Raw genomic sequence first — 17,233 nt, 5'->3', positions numbered from 1 at the left:
TTGTATAGGCATGATAGTATGAGGTTAAACTAATAAAACACATGAGAATTTTCTTAGTTCTTACCTGAACATCTCTCGAACCAGCTTGGGGGTTTCGATCTGAGCCTCTTCGGCCCACGACACGATGGTTTGAATCAGCACTTTGCGGAATTTCTCTTCGGGCGTTTTTCGCGGAGGTTCCTCTATGGGCTGCAAAAAAAAATCACTAAAAATATCTATGTAAAACCCGCTCTGCTGCGCTGTTTCCACTTGAGGTACGCTGAGTAGGGATAGGTATAGTGTGTTTCTATTGGTTCGTGACAAACACATCCCTCCTCCCCTGTAAACAAATTTCTATGTAGGGGGGTCACATCTCTCTGCAGTTGACTGTACATCTCTGGTGGAAACGCAAGAGGTATACACGATGAAGTCCGTTTAAAGTAAATAACGTCACACGAAATAGGCGCTAGTCGTCTAGTTGCGGAAACCTGCCCGTGCTATAATAACTTCCTAAGGCCCAGCCATACAAATAAAAAATCCAAAATTTGCCACTGAAATTTGAACGTATAATGCAGGGACTAGAGTTGATTTTGTTTTGTTTAAAAATTTCACGAAACACAACAATTAAAACTCCATTCCAATTGAGTATGGTTTAAATTTCATAGGACGTCGGACCTTAGGAGGATAGACTAAAGTAAATAACAAAATATGAAAATCTTAAGAAAATAAATGGTGTCTTACCTTTGGCTCTTCATCTAATTCTTTGACTGTGTTAATAATGTTGTATATCTTCCCAATGGTTCCGGGTTTCACCTCCGGTTCAGTTGATTCCTATGAACGAAGAAAGAAAGTGATTTAAGTAGACAAGGTTTAAAATAAAACATGATTCGATGAGGCGGGCTCATTTTGTGGTGAACTATATGTTTTAAATCTTCTTTTGTCGTATTATATTTTTTATGCAATTGAAGTTTATCACAAATTAAAAAAAAAATCGACAACGATTGGCTAGTGATGACTACAATCCTCAGACGTTAGAAAACGACTGGAGAAAGAGAAACATATAGATCTATGCAACTCACCGGCACTTCAGGTTCTTGCAACGCAGAAAGAGACACATGCGACATGAGTCCTTCATGAAACTCGGACATACGAGCGATCAGATCCTCGCCGCAAGGAATATTGTCCTTCTCGGCTTCTTCTACTAGATCCATGTGCTTGAAACCTGCAAAAAAATACTTCGTTTAGATTGAGAAATGTAAGAAAGGACGTAATTAAGTGGAACTGAGGACACGCTTAAAGCAGGATGACCGAATGTAGGACTAACACTCGGCCGTTCTGACGTAATGTATGTCTTTTCTGCGCTATCTAATCTATGCATTCAGCATTATATTAAATGTATCTAATATAAGGATAATGCGCATAGGGGATATGCCAGTTTACCGACACTGAAAACTTAATCTTGACGTTGAAATAAAATTACATTTGTTTATTGAAAAACTAAAGAATCGAATGGAAGGAAAGGAAGTAGAGACAGGATAACGAATGAGGATATGCTAAGAAGAGTGAATGAAAGGAGAGTTTTCCTGAACATTATATTGATTTAAACTAACACGATTCTCACTCATACTTCGGAACATTATTGCAAATAGACGCGGAAAAGTGAAAGCGCTAGAAGCGCTAGTTAGAAGCGCTGGTGGCCTAGCGGTAAGAGCGTGCGACTTGCAATCCGGAGGTCGCGGGTTCGAACCCCGGCTCGTACCAATGAGTTTTTCGGAACTTATGTACGAAATATCATTTGATATTTACCAGTCGCTTTTCGGTGAAGGAAAACATCGTGAGGAAACCGGACTAATCCCAATACGGGCCTAGTTTACCCTCTGGGTTGGAAGGTCAGATGGCAGTCGCTTTCGTAAAACTAGTGCCCACGCCAATTACTGGGATTAGTTGCCAAGCGGACCCCAGGCTCCCATGAGCCGTGGCAAAATGCCGGGACAACGCGAGGAAGATGATGAGACGCGGAAAAGTGAGTGGACACTTAATACGACACGACCACTTTTTTAAAACTATCATGGAGAGGCGGATAGGACGCAAGCGGGGTAGAGGAAAACCCAGACGCAGCTTTTTGGAACAAGTGAAAGAAAAAGTAGGGGTCGTGTCGTATCAAAAAGTCAAAGAGCTGGCGCAAGATAGGGAAAGCTGGAAGATACTCCACCGACAAGAGAATAACTCTTAAGAGTCTTAAGTTAATGATGGTGAATGAACTAAAACCTTATAGCCTAAGTCGGAAAATACTTTCCACTCAAACTTCGCGTCAAGAAGCACAGAGCTCCATGCGTTTTCACTGTTGTAATAACTATACCACAAAACAGATACAGTACAGAAATCAATCTACATACAAAGTGCGCTCGAGCAACGCACACATAGACACTGCTCACGGACACGATATCTCGGACCGGTTGGGACCAGTCCGAGCGCGAGTGCCATCCGCTTGAGACACGCGTCTGTGAACTTTTTTGTGCAATAATGGAGAAACTAAAAAAAAGTTATTATAACTGTTCAGTGGACGGTTGTTTAAATTCAACATTAAACAGTGAATTGTCGTTTTTTAAGCTACCAGTGGTTTCAGAAAGGTAAGTAGGTATCTGCTTGTATTTCGATGGTTCCTTTTAACGTTAAAAAGAAAAGTTAGGTAGGTAGGTATAGGTAAGCACCCCGCCCCGGCCACTACTAGATACGAGTGCCACTACCACGATAGTTTTTTGTGCATAAATCATAGTTGACAACCCTAGAGCGACCGCCGAGCGTAGGTATGAAAAGTGAAGTACATACATGTGATTGACTTCTGTACTGTATCTGTTTTGTGACTATACTCACTGAGTATGGCGTTCATCTGTTCCCGAGGTGGGCACCGGAATTCCCTGGTCTTCTTGGCTGCCACAGCGCTCGGCAGGTCTGACTGCTTGATCTCGATGTATCGCCTAAAATTTAACAATACGAATAATTTATTAGGTGACCACTAGCGTTATGGGTCTTTAAACTGTTATAGATAATTAGGATTAATCGGTGTTCAAATATGCATTATCATCATTATGTTATCAGCCAAGGATACCCAGTTCTGGACAATGGCTGTACAACAGATCCAAGGGATGCAAATTTGACTCATCCGCCTTGTTAGGTGTATTATCTGTATGTTTATTTTGCTAAATAATTATGCCTTAAACTGAACCCTCTTATATATAAACGTGAAAGACCTGACTGACTGACTGACTTAAATCAACGCACAGCCCAAACCGCTGGGACTAGAAAGTCCAAATTTGGCAAGTAGGTTCCTTATAAGGTCTAGGGGTCCACTAAGAAAGGATTTTTCAAAATTCATCCCCTAAAGGGGTGAAATGGGGGTCCAATTAAAAAAAACTCTCCTGCGCGTGCGAAGCTGCGGGCAAAAGCTAGTGAAACATAAATACCTGGGGGTATTTACAGTGACAGTGTAAGTTATTTCTTAATGAGAAAGAATAATAACTAAAATATCTGGGAGACCGAGCTTTGCTCGGAAAACATAAAAAAATCTCAAAAATTAGCGTTTACTCAGAGATAAGACCTAGCTAGATCGATTTTTCGCCCCCGAAAACCCCCATATACCAAATTTCATCGAAATCGTTAGAGCCGTTTCTGAGATATGCGAAATATATATATAAATAAATAAATATATATACAAGAATTGCTCGTTTAAAGGTATTAGATACATAGATAGATATAGATGGTCAACCAAAACTTGTCAGTAGAAAAAGGCGCGAAATTCAAATTTTCTATTGGACGATATCCCTTCGCGCCTACATTTTTCAAATTTGCCGCCTTTTTCTACTGTCACGATCTGGTTGACCAAGTATAGATAAGATACTGTTAAAGATAAAGATAAAATATAGTTTATTCAAGTAGGCATGATTACAATGCGCTTATGAACGTCAAATAAAGCTAGGTTGATGATCCTTCGTGAATTAGTAGTAGTAGTAGTAAACTCTTTATTGTACAAAAAGACATATTAAAAATAACATACAATTAGTAAGAAGTACAAAGGCGAACTTATCCCTTTGAGGGATCTCTTCCAGTTAACCTTTGAGTAGATGAGAGGAGAAAGTGAAAAGACATAGTACATACCTAAGCTGATCAGTCTGCAAGTCTCCAACGAAATCATGCGCGAACGCTATGATGGCTTCGACCCTGTGCCGCAGTTGCACATCGTTCAAATGCTGGAGCAGATAGCACATCTGTAACTTCGCCCCCTCGGCCATTTTCATGTGGAGCAGGCCCTTGCGGTGCTCATCTTTACCTTCTGTGAAATATTCAATATTTAGCTTCCTATTTAGGGTTCCGTACCCAAAGGGTAAAAACGGGACCCTATTACTAAGACTCCGCTGTCCGTCCGTCCGTCTGTCCGTCCGTCCGTCCGTCCGTCCGTCCGTCCGTCCGTCCGTCCGTCTGTCACCAGGCTGTATCTCACGAACCGTGATAGCTAGACAGTTGAAATTTTCACAGATAATGTATTTCTGTTGCCGCTATAACAACAAATACCTACTAAAACAGAATAAAATAAAGATTTAAGTGGGGCTCCCATACAACAAACGTGATTTTTGACCGAAGTTAAGCAACGTCGGGCGGGGTCAGTACTTGGATGGGTGACCGTTTTTTTGCTTGTTTTGCTCTATTTTTTGTTGATGGTGCGGAACCCTCCGTGCGCGAGTCCGACTCGCACTCGAACCCTAAAAAACTCAAAAATTTGCGTCGATCGATTTTTTTGCAGAGTTTTGCGTAATATTCCCTATTCGCTTTGAATTTAAACGTCATTCTAGACCAGTTGTTCATTATACTGTATACTGTAACAGGTTATGAAAAAGAGACGTTTGGAAATTCAGTGACCACAAAACTATTTTTGCGGTCAAACAAGGTGGCACGTTGTTTCTTAGGCTAGTCTCGATCCTTGAATCAATAATTTGAATCAACGATGTGTGTTAATGTTCGCGTCAAAAGGCACGGGACGATGACGTCATAATAGCAGTGCAGTGACAGAGAAACGTCAAATGTGCAGTGCCAACAGTAACTTGTTTCTGCTATAGTGACGTCACTCAAAAAAAAAAACTGTAAACTCTCTTCCCATGACAGGGTATTTGACTACTAGTAAAACCGGTTTTTTTTTTCGAACTGTCAAAACAATTTGCTACTATGGAATTTACATGAAACACTAGCATGTGACGTCACGATCAAATAAACTTTTTATAGTTTTATACGGGTTTTAAGATAAAAATTGTGTCTTAAAATAACTGCTGTCTACGTTTCTCTATTAATCTTCCAGTGCTTGATTTCTTGCATGGTGTAAAATAATTTATTTTAAATACAGTCCAATATGGAAGGTATGGCCTTCCTCCTCCTCAGACCTTTAAGACAAACCTACCATTATAATATTTAAAACTTTCGCGTTTTGAACACATATTAACTAACATTTATAGACGGCTCTAACACGACGAAAGAGTGAAACCTGTGTCGAAACGTCGCGACGCGTCGGTAACTAAAGGTAATTAAATAAATTTCGCGTTAGAACCGTCTATAAATGTGAGTTAATAAACCTACCTTTGTCAAAAGTGGGATCCCAAGTCTCAGGGTTGATCATGATGAGCAGTTTCTCCACGTCCTCATCACGCATCATGCCGACCAGCAGCAGACGGTCCACCAGCTTTATGAGAGGCCTGGAAATAATACGTAAGTTATAGACCGCTAGCCACGGACAGACTTCCATGACCAAACGCGTCCCGGGTGATAACTCGTATAGTGTTGATCGGCTATGTATTATGAACCGTCATGGACGTCAAGCCACGGAAATACAAATGTTCATCAGGCTAATAATACCTTTTTTATGTCCTACCCTAATCCCAGTTTATCTGGGGTCGGGTCTTCCCGTACATTTTCGCCAGAGAATTATATTATAATAGAATTATATTTCGGCCTGCGGTGCCTCATATTTCTGGCGTGTGATAGAAGACAAGGACAACTAAAAATATCATCACTATGTGGAAACAACATGTCTAAAGAAATCAGGGGACAAAAACGCCTAAACACTGCCTAGGCTTACAAGAAGAGATTGTCGTTGCTCCCACCGACGGGGTCTCGCTTGTGCACCTGGTTCGTCGCCACTGCCGCTGTTTAGGCATTTTGAGCCTTAAATATGTGACTGTAAGAACTAATATATACTAACAGGGGTCTGGGCGGAGGCGGGTCCATATGCAAGGAATAATTTGCGACCGGTCGCTGCTTGCGATGGGTCTGTCTCTATGGTAGCTACCTGTCCGGTAGTTGGCATGGTGAACGGTCTCGGGGGGAGCACAAGTTGCGGAGAACCTCGAGGCAAAACTGGTTGTGCTCCTTCCCGAGGTTACTGCCTGTTAACTGCCTGGTTCTACCGTAGAAACAGGCAGAACGGAAACAACCAGTTGAACTATCTCAGGGTGAGTTTTGCAACGGATCGAACGCCAGGCTCGGAAGTAGATGATGTCATCCGTAGGACTACATCTACAACCGGGCCAGGTAAGTGAACCAGTGCAAAGAACACCCTTTACGCAATCCCAACCTATCCCTATCCCTCAGATGGATCTGTATTTGTGTGCCAACACCGAGAAGCCACTGTAGGTCCGTCTTCTTTTAACGGAGGCGAGCATACAGAGGCGGGAAGATTGGTGGCCCCAAATAACGATCCATATCCCGTATAATCAGCCGTAAGCGATGATGTGGCATGTCGCAGCGGGCTTCTCATCCACAAAGAAGGATGATTAGCGGTAGAATGCCACCCGCGTGTTTGTGCCGTGCGCGGGGACCCGTACGGGTGGAGAAGGAGATCCTGGGAGCGGGCGCGAAGCGGGGGTCTGCTGTCGTTATCCCCGTTAGAAGAAGTTCCTTTGGCTCTGGATTCATCTCACACGGGAGGTCTAGACTTAGCCAGTCAAGATCAATCGGCTGTTGTGTCCAGTCAGATGGCCGCATGGCGAGTGTCCTGGGGTGTAGGGGTCTGTAATCGGCGGAGCACGATTCCCATGTCGGCTGTGGAGCTGACTAGGGTTTTGGCACCGTGCGGATTCATGGGCAACGCACTTTGGGACGCTATATCAGCTTGGTATCCCTGATGTGTCAAAGCATCCCAAATGTGAGGCTCCGTGGAGGGTGGGGAGCCAAGCTGCTGAAATTTTCACTGGTGGTTTTATGGATGACATATTACCAAAAACGACGGAAGGAGGAAAAGCCGGACCCGTACGGGATGAGGCAAAGGCGCATAGCGCAAAGGTTGCTGCTCCAGCGGTTCGTGGGCCTGTCCCTGACAGGAACGCGAGAGCAGGTAGTGGCAAGGTGTGGAGGTCCGCGAGGACGGAGGACGCGCACGGCGCGAAAGGCAGAGGCCATGGTGGTGCAGGCCACTCCAAAGGTACCACTCGAACTTTTCCCCAAGGGTCGAAAAGCGAATGCGCCCAGCAAGTCTCCCTAGGGGGACCGACTAGCGTAGGTGCCGGAGGAGTAGGCAGCGGAACGATGGCCTACTGCGAGAGGCGAACGGGAGCACCGCTTCCAAATCCTGCTGGCGTTGCTCCGGGCGCCCCTGACAGCACGGCCATGCCTACGGGCGTGGACGTGCAGTCGGGTGGAGGAGCCGCTATGTCCAGGAGGCAGAAGAGGCGTGCGAAGGCGCGAGGAAAGACGGACGCGGAATCGGTGGCTGGACCCTCCACAAGTGGAGCGGGAAGGCCACAGAACAAGAGGTCACTGGGGGCCAGTGGCGACTCATCTCTGCTCGCTGGTGACTGCAAGAGAACGAGGGTGGGGGGATCGTTCGCGGAAGTCACGGCGAGCGAGAAGATGGCCATCGTCCCAGTGGCCTTCCCTGCCGAGAAAGTGATGCAGGAGCATATGCCGGCCATCGTAGGAGCTCTGCTCCTATTTCTGGATGAGGCCGCAGAGCCTATGCCCGACATCACACTCGGCAACCTCGTGGGGGGCGCGCTCAACGTCACCTGCAAGGGGAGGGAATCCGCGGCATGGCTCAGCACGGTAATCGGAGGTGGGGAGATTGCCGGGCTGCGCCTAAAGGTCGTGAGTGCCAAAGATCTGCCGAAACCGGTCAAGATGGCCTGGAAAACGGTGGTCGATGGCAGTCAGGACATCGCGAGGGCCCTCAGGGTGCTGCAGAGGAGGAACCCTAGGCTGCGCACATGCGAGTGGAAGGTAGTCGACACCATGGGGTCGGGGCCGAGCACTAGGCGAATCGTACTGATGGACCGGGTGTCGGCCGCCGTCATCAAGGAGGCCGGCTACGTTCTGCACTCGGGGCTCGACACCAGCCACTTCAAGCTTCTGGAGGAAGCGCGGGAGCAGGGGCCTGGGGGGGCTGAGGTCGAGCCGTGTGGGGTGGGGGGAGAGGGGGGTGAGGTAGCCCAGAAGGCTACGGTCGCTGTGGCGACAGGGGGGGCCCCGGGATGGGAGGCGCCACCAGCCGGTGACGCACCTGTGGAGGTGGCTGAGGACCAGCCGGAGGAGGCGGGGGACATGGTGCAGCTGGGAGAGGACCATGCCGGACTGTGCATGACTCGAGCATCGTCACCGATTTCATCGATGGCGGGCTCAGAGGATCTGCGTGGTCTGGCGGAACTCTACCTGGAGAGTACCATGTCACCCATGTCCTTCGACGACACGGTCCAGGAGGTGGCTGCTGATCTCAGCACCACCAAACAATAAACGCCGCAATGGAGGGCTTAAGGTGCGTACAGATAAATCTTCAGCACAATAAAGCAGCCACTGCCCTTCTGGCTAGGCAGCTAAAAAGCGATAAATTCGATATTGCTCTTATTCAAGAACCATATATTTACAAAGGCGAGATAAGAGGCTTAAACGGTACTGGCGGGACATTGTTATATGTTTGTCCTGAGAGTACTATGAGGACATGTATCTATGTTAAAAATGGCATTAACGCTATGCTTCTACATGCTTTCTGTTCCAGGGATCTGACCACGGTCAAGATCCAAAACAAGGGGGGGGGGGGCAAGGCGCTAATCATCTCATCAGCCTACCTTCCCTACGAGGCAGCGGATCCAATCACTGGGCAACTGAGGGATCTTGCTATCTACGGCAGCCAGGTGAACACCGACCTGGTCATCGGCTGCGACGCAAATGCACACCACGTCATCTGGGGGAGCTCAGGTGTCAACAGAAGAGGGGAGAAGGTACTGGATTTTCTGGTAAGCTCCTCTTTACAAATATTAAATAAAGGCAATGAACCGACATTCGTCAATGCGAGGCGGGGTGAGGTTATTGATATAACGCTAGCGTCCAACAACGCGAGTAATAAGATCAGCTCATGGCATGTCTCTGGGGAGATTTCTTTATCGGACCACAGATATATATGCTTCAGGTATAAGACTAAAATCGAATTAGGAACTATACGCAAACGGAATCCCAGAAACACCAACTGGTTAGCGTTCAAAAGCGACCTGAAGGTGGAACTGGGAGACCCTAAAGGCAAGTTAAACTCTATTATTGACATAGAACTTGAAACAGACAGAATAGTACAAGCTGTCTGCACAGCTTGGTCAAACAACTGCCCGGAAAAGAAAATCCTGGCGAAGAAGGCGCCTTGGTGAAACCCGGAGATTGCTAAACTCCGGAGGGAAACCAGGGCTGTCTTCAATGATGCTAAAAGGACCAATGACTTTGAGCATTACGCGCAGAAACTCACGGAATACAGCAAAGCCGTGAGGAAAGCAAAAAGGAAAGCATGGATGAACCATTGCGATCAAATCAGGTCCATACCGGAAGGCATGAGACTCACAAAGGCACTAGCCACAACGAAGTCAGTCCCACTTACTTCCATTAGAAGAAGTGACGGAGGAATGACTGAAACGGGGCTCGAAACCCTTAAAGTTATGTGTAACACACACTTCCCAGGCTCGATAATACATCAGAGCGTAACGGACGATGTAGTAAACAGTGCAATGGAACAATCCATTAGCACAACCAGGTACAACTGGGACACGTCTAAAAAGGTAGTAGATCACGATAAGATACAATGGGCACTATCCACATTTCAACCATACAAAGCCCCGGGGCCAGATGGAATCTACCCCATACTACTACAAGAGGGCGCCAATGTACTAATACCGCACTTAGGTAGATTGTACAGAGCGTGTATAGCCTTCGGACACGTGCCGCGTGTATGGAGGATGGTAAAAGTAACGTATTTGCCTAAACCAGGCAAAGCAGATTACACAGAAGCCAAATCATACAGGCCGATAAGTCTGTCATCGTTTTTCCTCAAAACACTGGAGAAACTGGTAGACAGACACATAAGGGATGGTCCTCTTAAGAGGCATCCACTGCACCAATTGCAGTGTGCGTACCAGCCGGGTAAATCGACTGAAACGGCACTACACCTGGTGACAACCAGAGCGGAACAGGCGATAGAAAACAAAGAACTATGTCTGGCTACTTTTCTAGACGTGGAGGGGGCATTCGACCGCACCACGTATCAGGCAATCAGTATTGCAGCATCTAAACATGGCATAGAGCCGACAATCTGTAGATGGATTGGTACTATGCTAAATAGCCGACTAATAACATCCTCCCTTATGGGAGACGAAATACTAGCTACGGCTACGAAAGGTTGCCCACAGGGTGGGGTTCTCTCACCAACTCTCTGGAGTCTGGTAGTTAACTCACTGTTGGAAGAACTAAACAAAGGCCCAATACATACGGTAGGGTATGCAGATGATTTAGTGATTCTTGTAAACGGAAAATTCCCGGGAACAGTATCGGAAATCATGAATAAAGCACTGAAGCAAGTGGAGAGATGGTGCAACTGTCATCAACTCTCCATAAACCCAGGCAAAACAGTGGTAATACCGTTTACCAGGAAAAAGACCCTTAATGGCATGAAGCAGCTGAAGCTTTATGGAAGGGTCCTGGAAATGTCCAATGAAGTGAAATATCTAGGCGTACCACTTGATAAAGAACTGAACTGGAGAAAGCATGTCGAACTCACAATCACCAAGGCACTTAGAGTGTTTGGAATGTGTAGATCGGCTTATGGCAAAACGTGGGGTCTAAACCCCAAGGTACTAAGATGGATCTATACCATGATGGTAAGACCAATCATCTTGTACGGATGCCTGGCATGGTGGCCAAGGACACTAAAGAGAACATGCAGGGATGCCCTTATGAAAATACAAAGAACGGCATGCATGGCTATTACTGGTGCGTTTAGAACGACGCCAACCGCGGCGATGGAGGTACTGCTAGACCTTCCACCGTTACACCTAGTGATACAATCTGAGGCGCGGAAATCGTTACACAGGTTGGCCCTAACAGGCCTCTGGAGCGATAGCAAGACAAAGACCAAGCACACAAACATGGAATGCGACAATTTCGTGAAAAGGATTACGAACATGGGCTGCGATAAAATGCAACCCAAGTTTGTATTCCATAAGAATTTTAACGTTAAAATTCCAACAAGGGCAGAATGGACCGAAGGTCTTGAACCACCAATCCCTGATGAAAACGACATCATATGGTACACAGATGGGTCTAAGACAGAATCTGGTACGGGAGCAGGCATTTATGCAAATGACTTTAGTAGTAGTATAAGCATGGGCAATTACGCCACTGTCTTCCAAGCTGAGACTTTCGCTATAATTGCCTGCGTGCATGAGAATATAGTTAGGCAAACCCAAGGGAAGAATATCTATATACTCAGCGACAGTCAGGCGGCACTCAAAGCGCTTGAATCGCACAGAGTGGACTCTAGACTGGTATATAATGGCGTCCAAGCTCTGAACCAGCTTGGAAGGCAAAACAGAGTGCAACTGGTATGGATCCCAGGGCACGAGGGATTCATAGGCAATGAAAATGCAGATGAACTTGCCAGAACCGGATCTGAAAGTAACTTTATAGGTCCGGAACCATTCGTGGGGCTCTCACAGGGAACCATCACATCGGCTATTAAAGACCATGCCAAGACCAAACATCAGGAAGAATGGAACAGTCTGACGGGTCTAAAGCATGCAAAGCTCTTCATGCAAGGAGTAGACTCCGGCTGGAGCAAAAAGCTTTGGAAACTTAGCAAAAGACAACTCCAAATCATAACGGGGGTGTTCACTGGTCATTACGGGGTCAAGGGAATTCTGACCAAGATGGGACATTCTGACAACACCGATTGTCGTATGTGTGGCGAAGAGGAAGAGACAGTGAAACACTTAATGTGTGAATGTCACGCCCTAGCCAGACAAAGAATGAAGGACTTTGGAGCAGGATATCTGGAACCAAAGGACTTTAAAACGCTACCCATGAGCTCCATCATCCGACACATGGATATGGTGGGAAAAGCTCTTGAGTAGCTGACGGATCTTCTCCAGGGGGTAATTGCACAAAAGATCCCTATGGGTCGAAGTGTATCCGTAAGGGCCCCCGAAAATAATAAGATAAGATAAGATAACAGGGGTCTCGGTTGTGCACCCGGTTCGTCGCCACTGCCTCTGTTTAGGCATTTTGAGTCTTAAATATGTGACTGTAAGAACTAATATATACTAACAGGGGTCTCGGTTGTGCACCCGGTTCGTCGCCACTGCCTCTGTTTAGGCATTTTGAGTCTTAAATATGTGACTGTAAGAACTAATATATACTAACAGGGGTCTCGGTTGTGCACCCGGTTCGTCGCCACTGCCTCTGTTTAGGCATTTTGAGTCTTAAATATGTGACTGTAAGAACTAATATATACTAACAGGGGTCTCGGTTGTGCACCCGGTTCGTCGCCACTGCCTCTGTTTAGGCATTTTGAGTCTTAAATATGTGACTGTAAGAACTAATATATACTAACAGGGGTCTCGGTTGTGCACCCGGTTCGTCGCCACTGCCTCTGTTTAGGCATTTTGAGTCTTAAATATGTGACTGTAAGAACTAATATATACTAACAGGGGTCTCGGTTGTGCACCCGGTTCGTCGCCACTGCCTCTGTTTAGGCATTTTGAGCCTTAAATATGTGACTGTAAGAACTAATATATACTAACAGGGGTCTCGGTTGTGCACCCGGTTCGTCGCCACTGCCTCTGTTTAGGCATTTTGAGTCTTAAATATGTGACTGTAAGAACTAATATATACTAACAGGGGTCTCGGTTGTGCACCCGGTTCGTCGCCACTGCCTCTGTTTAGGCATTTTGAGTCTTAAATATGTGACTGTAAGAACTAATATATACTAACAGGGGTCTCGGTTGTGCACCCGGTTCGTCGCCACTGCCTCTGTTTAGGCATTTTGAGCCTTAAATATGTGACTGTAAGAACTAATATATACTAACAGGGGTCTCGGTTGTGCACCTGGTTCATCTCCACTGCCTCTGTTTAGGCATTTTGAGCCTTAAATATGTGACTGTAAGAATTAATATATACTAACAGGGGTCTCGGTTGTGCACCTGGTTCGTCGCCACTGCCTCTGTTTAGGCATTTTGAGCCTTAACTATGTGACTGTAAGATCTAATCTATACTTACAGGAATAGATTCTCGTTGCTACCACCGACGGGGTCCCGGTTGTGCACTTGGTTCGTCTCCACTGCCTCCGCGAGCGCTTGCATCACAAATTCCCGAACCACTTCAAGGGGGAAGTTCGGAGAGTATAGGTTGCTGATGTCCGAGATGTTTTCCCTGTAAAATAAAACGTGTACGTTTCGTAAAACGTGGACGGGGCAGGCCCAAACGGAGATGGCGGAATGACCTTGACAGCTTCCTGAACCACTGGCCAGAGGAAACACCAAATCGGGAGTCGTGGAAATCAAGGGGAGAGGCCTTTGCCTAAAACTATTCAGTTTAGAAAAAAATAATATTAGAAACCTCAATATCATTTTTGAAGACCTATCCATAGATACCCCACACGTATGGGTTTGATGAAAAAAAAAATTTTTGAGTTTCAGTTCGAAGTATGGGGAACCCCAAAAATGTATTGTTTTTTTCTATTTTTGTGTGAAAATCTTAATGCGGTTCACAGAATACATCTACTTACCAAGTTTCAACAGTATAGTTCTTATAGTTTCAGAGAAAAGTGGCTGTGACATACGGACGGACAGACAGACGGACAGATGGACAGACGGACAGACAGACAGACAGACATGACGAATCTATAAGGGTTCCGTTTTTTGCCATTTGGCTACGGAACCCTAAAAATGAAACGTTATATGTGTTACTACGATGCTACAATTATTTAAACAAAACGGCAAAGATATTTCCACTTAGTGCCCCACTGCCAGAAAAGAGCACTATCGCTTTTCCCCCTCGAACATTGCATAAAGCGTCCAAGCCAAATCATTTTTGGTCTGATTTTTCCCCGGTAGCCAACGTCTACCCATTCAGAAGCAACTTTGGCTCACCTTTATGGAAACTGAATTTAGATCCAACTCGGCTACAAATACCTACTTACATATTTAATTACACAAACGGGTCTACCGCGATGTAGCTTTATTGTTTTTACCTTAAATTCCGACGTTTCAGTTGAGTTGCACCAGCTGTGGTCACGGAAAGACTGACGTGCCAGCAAATGTCAACGGAGATATAAATAAAACAACACTGAACTACCCGAAATTAGTTTATATTAGTTTATAAGGTAAAAAACAATGAAACTATATCGCGGTAGACCCGTTTGTGTAATTAAATATGTGTACAAAATGCGGGAGGTTAAAGTGTTATATTACAAATGTTATATGTTATATAATGTTATATATTACAAATGTTATGTTAAAGTGTTATATTACAAGTGTTATATTACTGGCTAATTGGCTATGTAATGGACTTTCGTAACTGATATTTAGCTTTAATGTTTCAGTAGTAGTAGATCGCAGGTGTTTGTGTTTTATTAATATGCAATCCGCCACCGCCACCGCGTCGCCGAAATAAAATATTTTTTAGCTTGTAAGATTTTTATTATTGTATGTATGTTAGTTTGTAAGGTATGTATCTATGGGCCTTAGTTGCCTGATAATAAATGATATTTGATTTGATTTGATTTGATTATCGCCCGTGGTTTGTCTAAAGTTTTACGTCTTGCCTTGGCCTGGAAGTTTTTGGCGCGTAGCGGGGAGAAAATCCCACTTACGGGCCTAGGGTGACGTAAAGGTCCTTTTTGTCTGAAATTCCTACATAAATTCTGATAGTACCTTCATGCATACCTTGATCCCTTATCGCACATGAAGCACGAACCCTTCTCTCATGGAAATAATAATATATAATATAATAATATAGCCTTTTTTTTTTTTTTTTTTTTTTTTTTTTTTTTTTTTTCTGTGATGGAAAGGCACATATAATCGGTACTTACGCAATGTCAGTCATCTTCATCTGCGGGCGCACACTCTCGCACTGCAGAGAGCGGAGGCTGTGCTGCATGTCGGGGTCTTCGTATAACGACTTAAGTTCTGGACCGAGGGGGATCACGAATTCATTCTTCATTGTCTCCCTGCAAAATAGTTATTTGTACAACAATCATATCATATCATATCATATTTATTCATCAACAATACAAGATTGTGTTTGAAGTAAAATAAAATAGGTAACATTTTGGAAATAATATACCTAACAATTATCATATTAGTTTTTAGACAAAATTACTTACTTACTAATAACACATTTTAGGACAATATTCACGTTATACATAATGAGATCAAATATGGCATTTATGAACAACTTATACACTATAACTAGACTAAATCAGTATTAAATAACTCATCAAACATAACAAGAGATCAAAGTTTGATATTTCTTCGAGTGCTTATTTTGAGTCCCGTGCAAGCGAAAGATTCTATACTAGATTCACGAGTGTAGCGCACTCGCTACACTCGTATTAGATTCACTAATCTAATTTAGAATCTTGAGCGTAGTAAGGGACTCAAAAGCGCACGAGATGTAAATAACTTTTTCACCTCAGCAGCTCGAACAAGGGTACTTTGCTACTTAAAAACAGTGAGCAAAATCGCATTTTGCTCACTGAGTGAGACAAAATGAGCAAAATGCGATTTTGCTCACTCAGTGCGCAAAATGTGATTTTGCTCACTGTTTTTAAGTAGCAAAGTACCCTTGTTCGAGCTGCTGAGGTGAAAATTTAATTGTTGGTATATCTTAAGAAAACATGAGTGAATAGGTAAGTGATGAAGAAGGAATACATTTTTCGGGTTCTCTAATATGTTCTCACTGCTGAGGTGAAAAATGTTGTGTACTACACGAGATCAAAGTTATTTACATCTCGTGCGCTTTTGAGTCCCTTACTACGCTCAAGATTCTAAATTAGATTCACTCGCTACGCTCTTGAATCTAGTATAGAATCTTTCGCTTGCACGGGACTCAAAATAAGCACTCGAAGAAATATCAAACTTTGATCTCTTGTTGTACAAATAACTATGATCTCGTGTAGTTCACACAACTTTTCACCTCAGCAGTGAGAACATATTAGAGAACCCGAAAAATGTATTCCTTCTTCATCACTTACCTATTCACTCATGTTTTCTTAAGATATACCAACAATTAAGTTTTCACATCAGCAGCTCGAACAAGGGTACTTTGCTACTTAAAAACAGTGAGCAAAATCGCATTTTGCTCATTTTGTCTCACTCAGTGAGCAAAATGCGATTTTGCTCACTGTTTTTAAGTAGCAAAGTACCCTTGTTCGAGCTGCTGAGGTGAAAAAAATATTTTACAAGATTGAATAACTTTTCGGTTTAGTTTTGTTTATAGTCACTCGCGCGACATGTTTCGGAGAGCCTAGGTCTCCTTTCTCAAGTGCTAACAGTGCGAGCGGCGTTCACGACGGCCGTGTATCGCGTACTATACTAAAAACAAGTGAGTCTAAACCGTAAAGTTATTCAATGTTAGTATGTCTCACAACAGTTTAAATTCGATTAATATTTTACAAGCTTTTATTTAACTCTTGTCTCTATCATTAGATCCGACCAGCATTGTGATCCGATTTACATATGTAAGTATTACCTATGCAAATTTTCAGCTCAATCAGAAATCGGGAAGTGGGTCAAATTTAGCTTCCAAGATTTGACATTGACACACTAATATACTAACAGGGCAAGTTAAATAAAATCTTGTAGGTAAAAACTGTTAGACTGTGGCAAGTTAGTAGGGAGGATATGTCGTTTCTGGAACAGTTTAGGTATTTATCTCCCCCCGAGGGGTGGGGAGGGGGAGGGGGGCAAAG

At 44.3% G+C, this 17,233-nt stretch overlaps 1 protein-coding gene across 1 annotated transcript in view; it reads right to left on the bottom strand.

Moving 5' to 3' along the window:
* LOC134658853 (ryanodine receptor) overlaps window positions 1-17,233 on the bottom strand; it is a 245,694-nt gene that overhangs the window by 112,657 nt on the left and 115,804 nt on the right. The window contains exons 45-52 of the mRNA XM_063514524.1: window positions 15,353-15,490; window positions 13,540-13,692; window positions 5,602-5,717; window positions 4,135-4,309; window positions 2,854-2,957; window positions 1,059-1,201; window positions 721-810; window positions 65-189 (exon numbers count right to left, since the gene is read on the bottom strand). Coding sequence (XP_063370594.1) covers window positions 65-189; window positions 721-810; window positions 1,059-1,201; window positions 2,854-2,957; window positions 4,135-4,309; window positions 5,602-5,717; window positions 13,540-13,692; window positions 15,353-15,490 — 1,044 coding nt within the window. The remainder of the gene's footprint in view (window positions 1-64; window positions 190-720; window positions 811-1,058; window positions 1,202-2,853; window positions 2,958-4,134; window positions 4,310-5,601; window positions 5,718-13,539; window positions 13,693-15,352; window positions 15,491-17,233) is intronic.

The sequence above is a fragment of the Cydia amplana genome, chromosome 23 (assembly GCF_948474715.1).
Source record: "Cydia amplana chromosome 23, ilCydAmpl1.1, whole genome shotgun sequence".
Lineage (NCBI taxonomy): Eukaryota > Metazoa > Arthropoda > Insecta > Lepidoptera > Tortricidae > Cydia > Cydia amplana.
The sequence above is the reverse complement of the archived record's forward strand: the minus strand, read 5'-3'. Positions and strand labels throughout refer to the sequence as shown.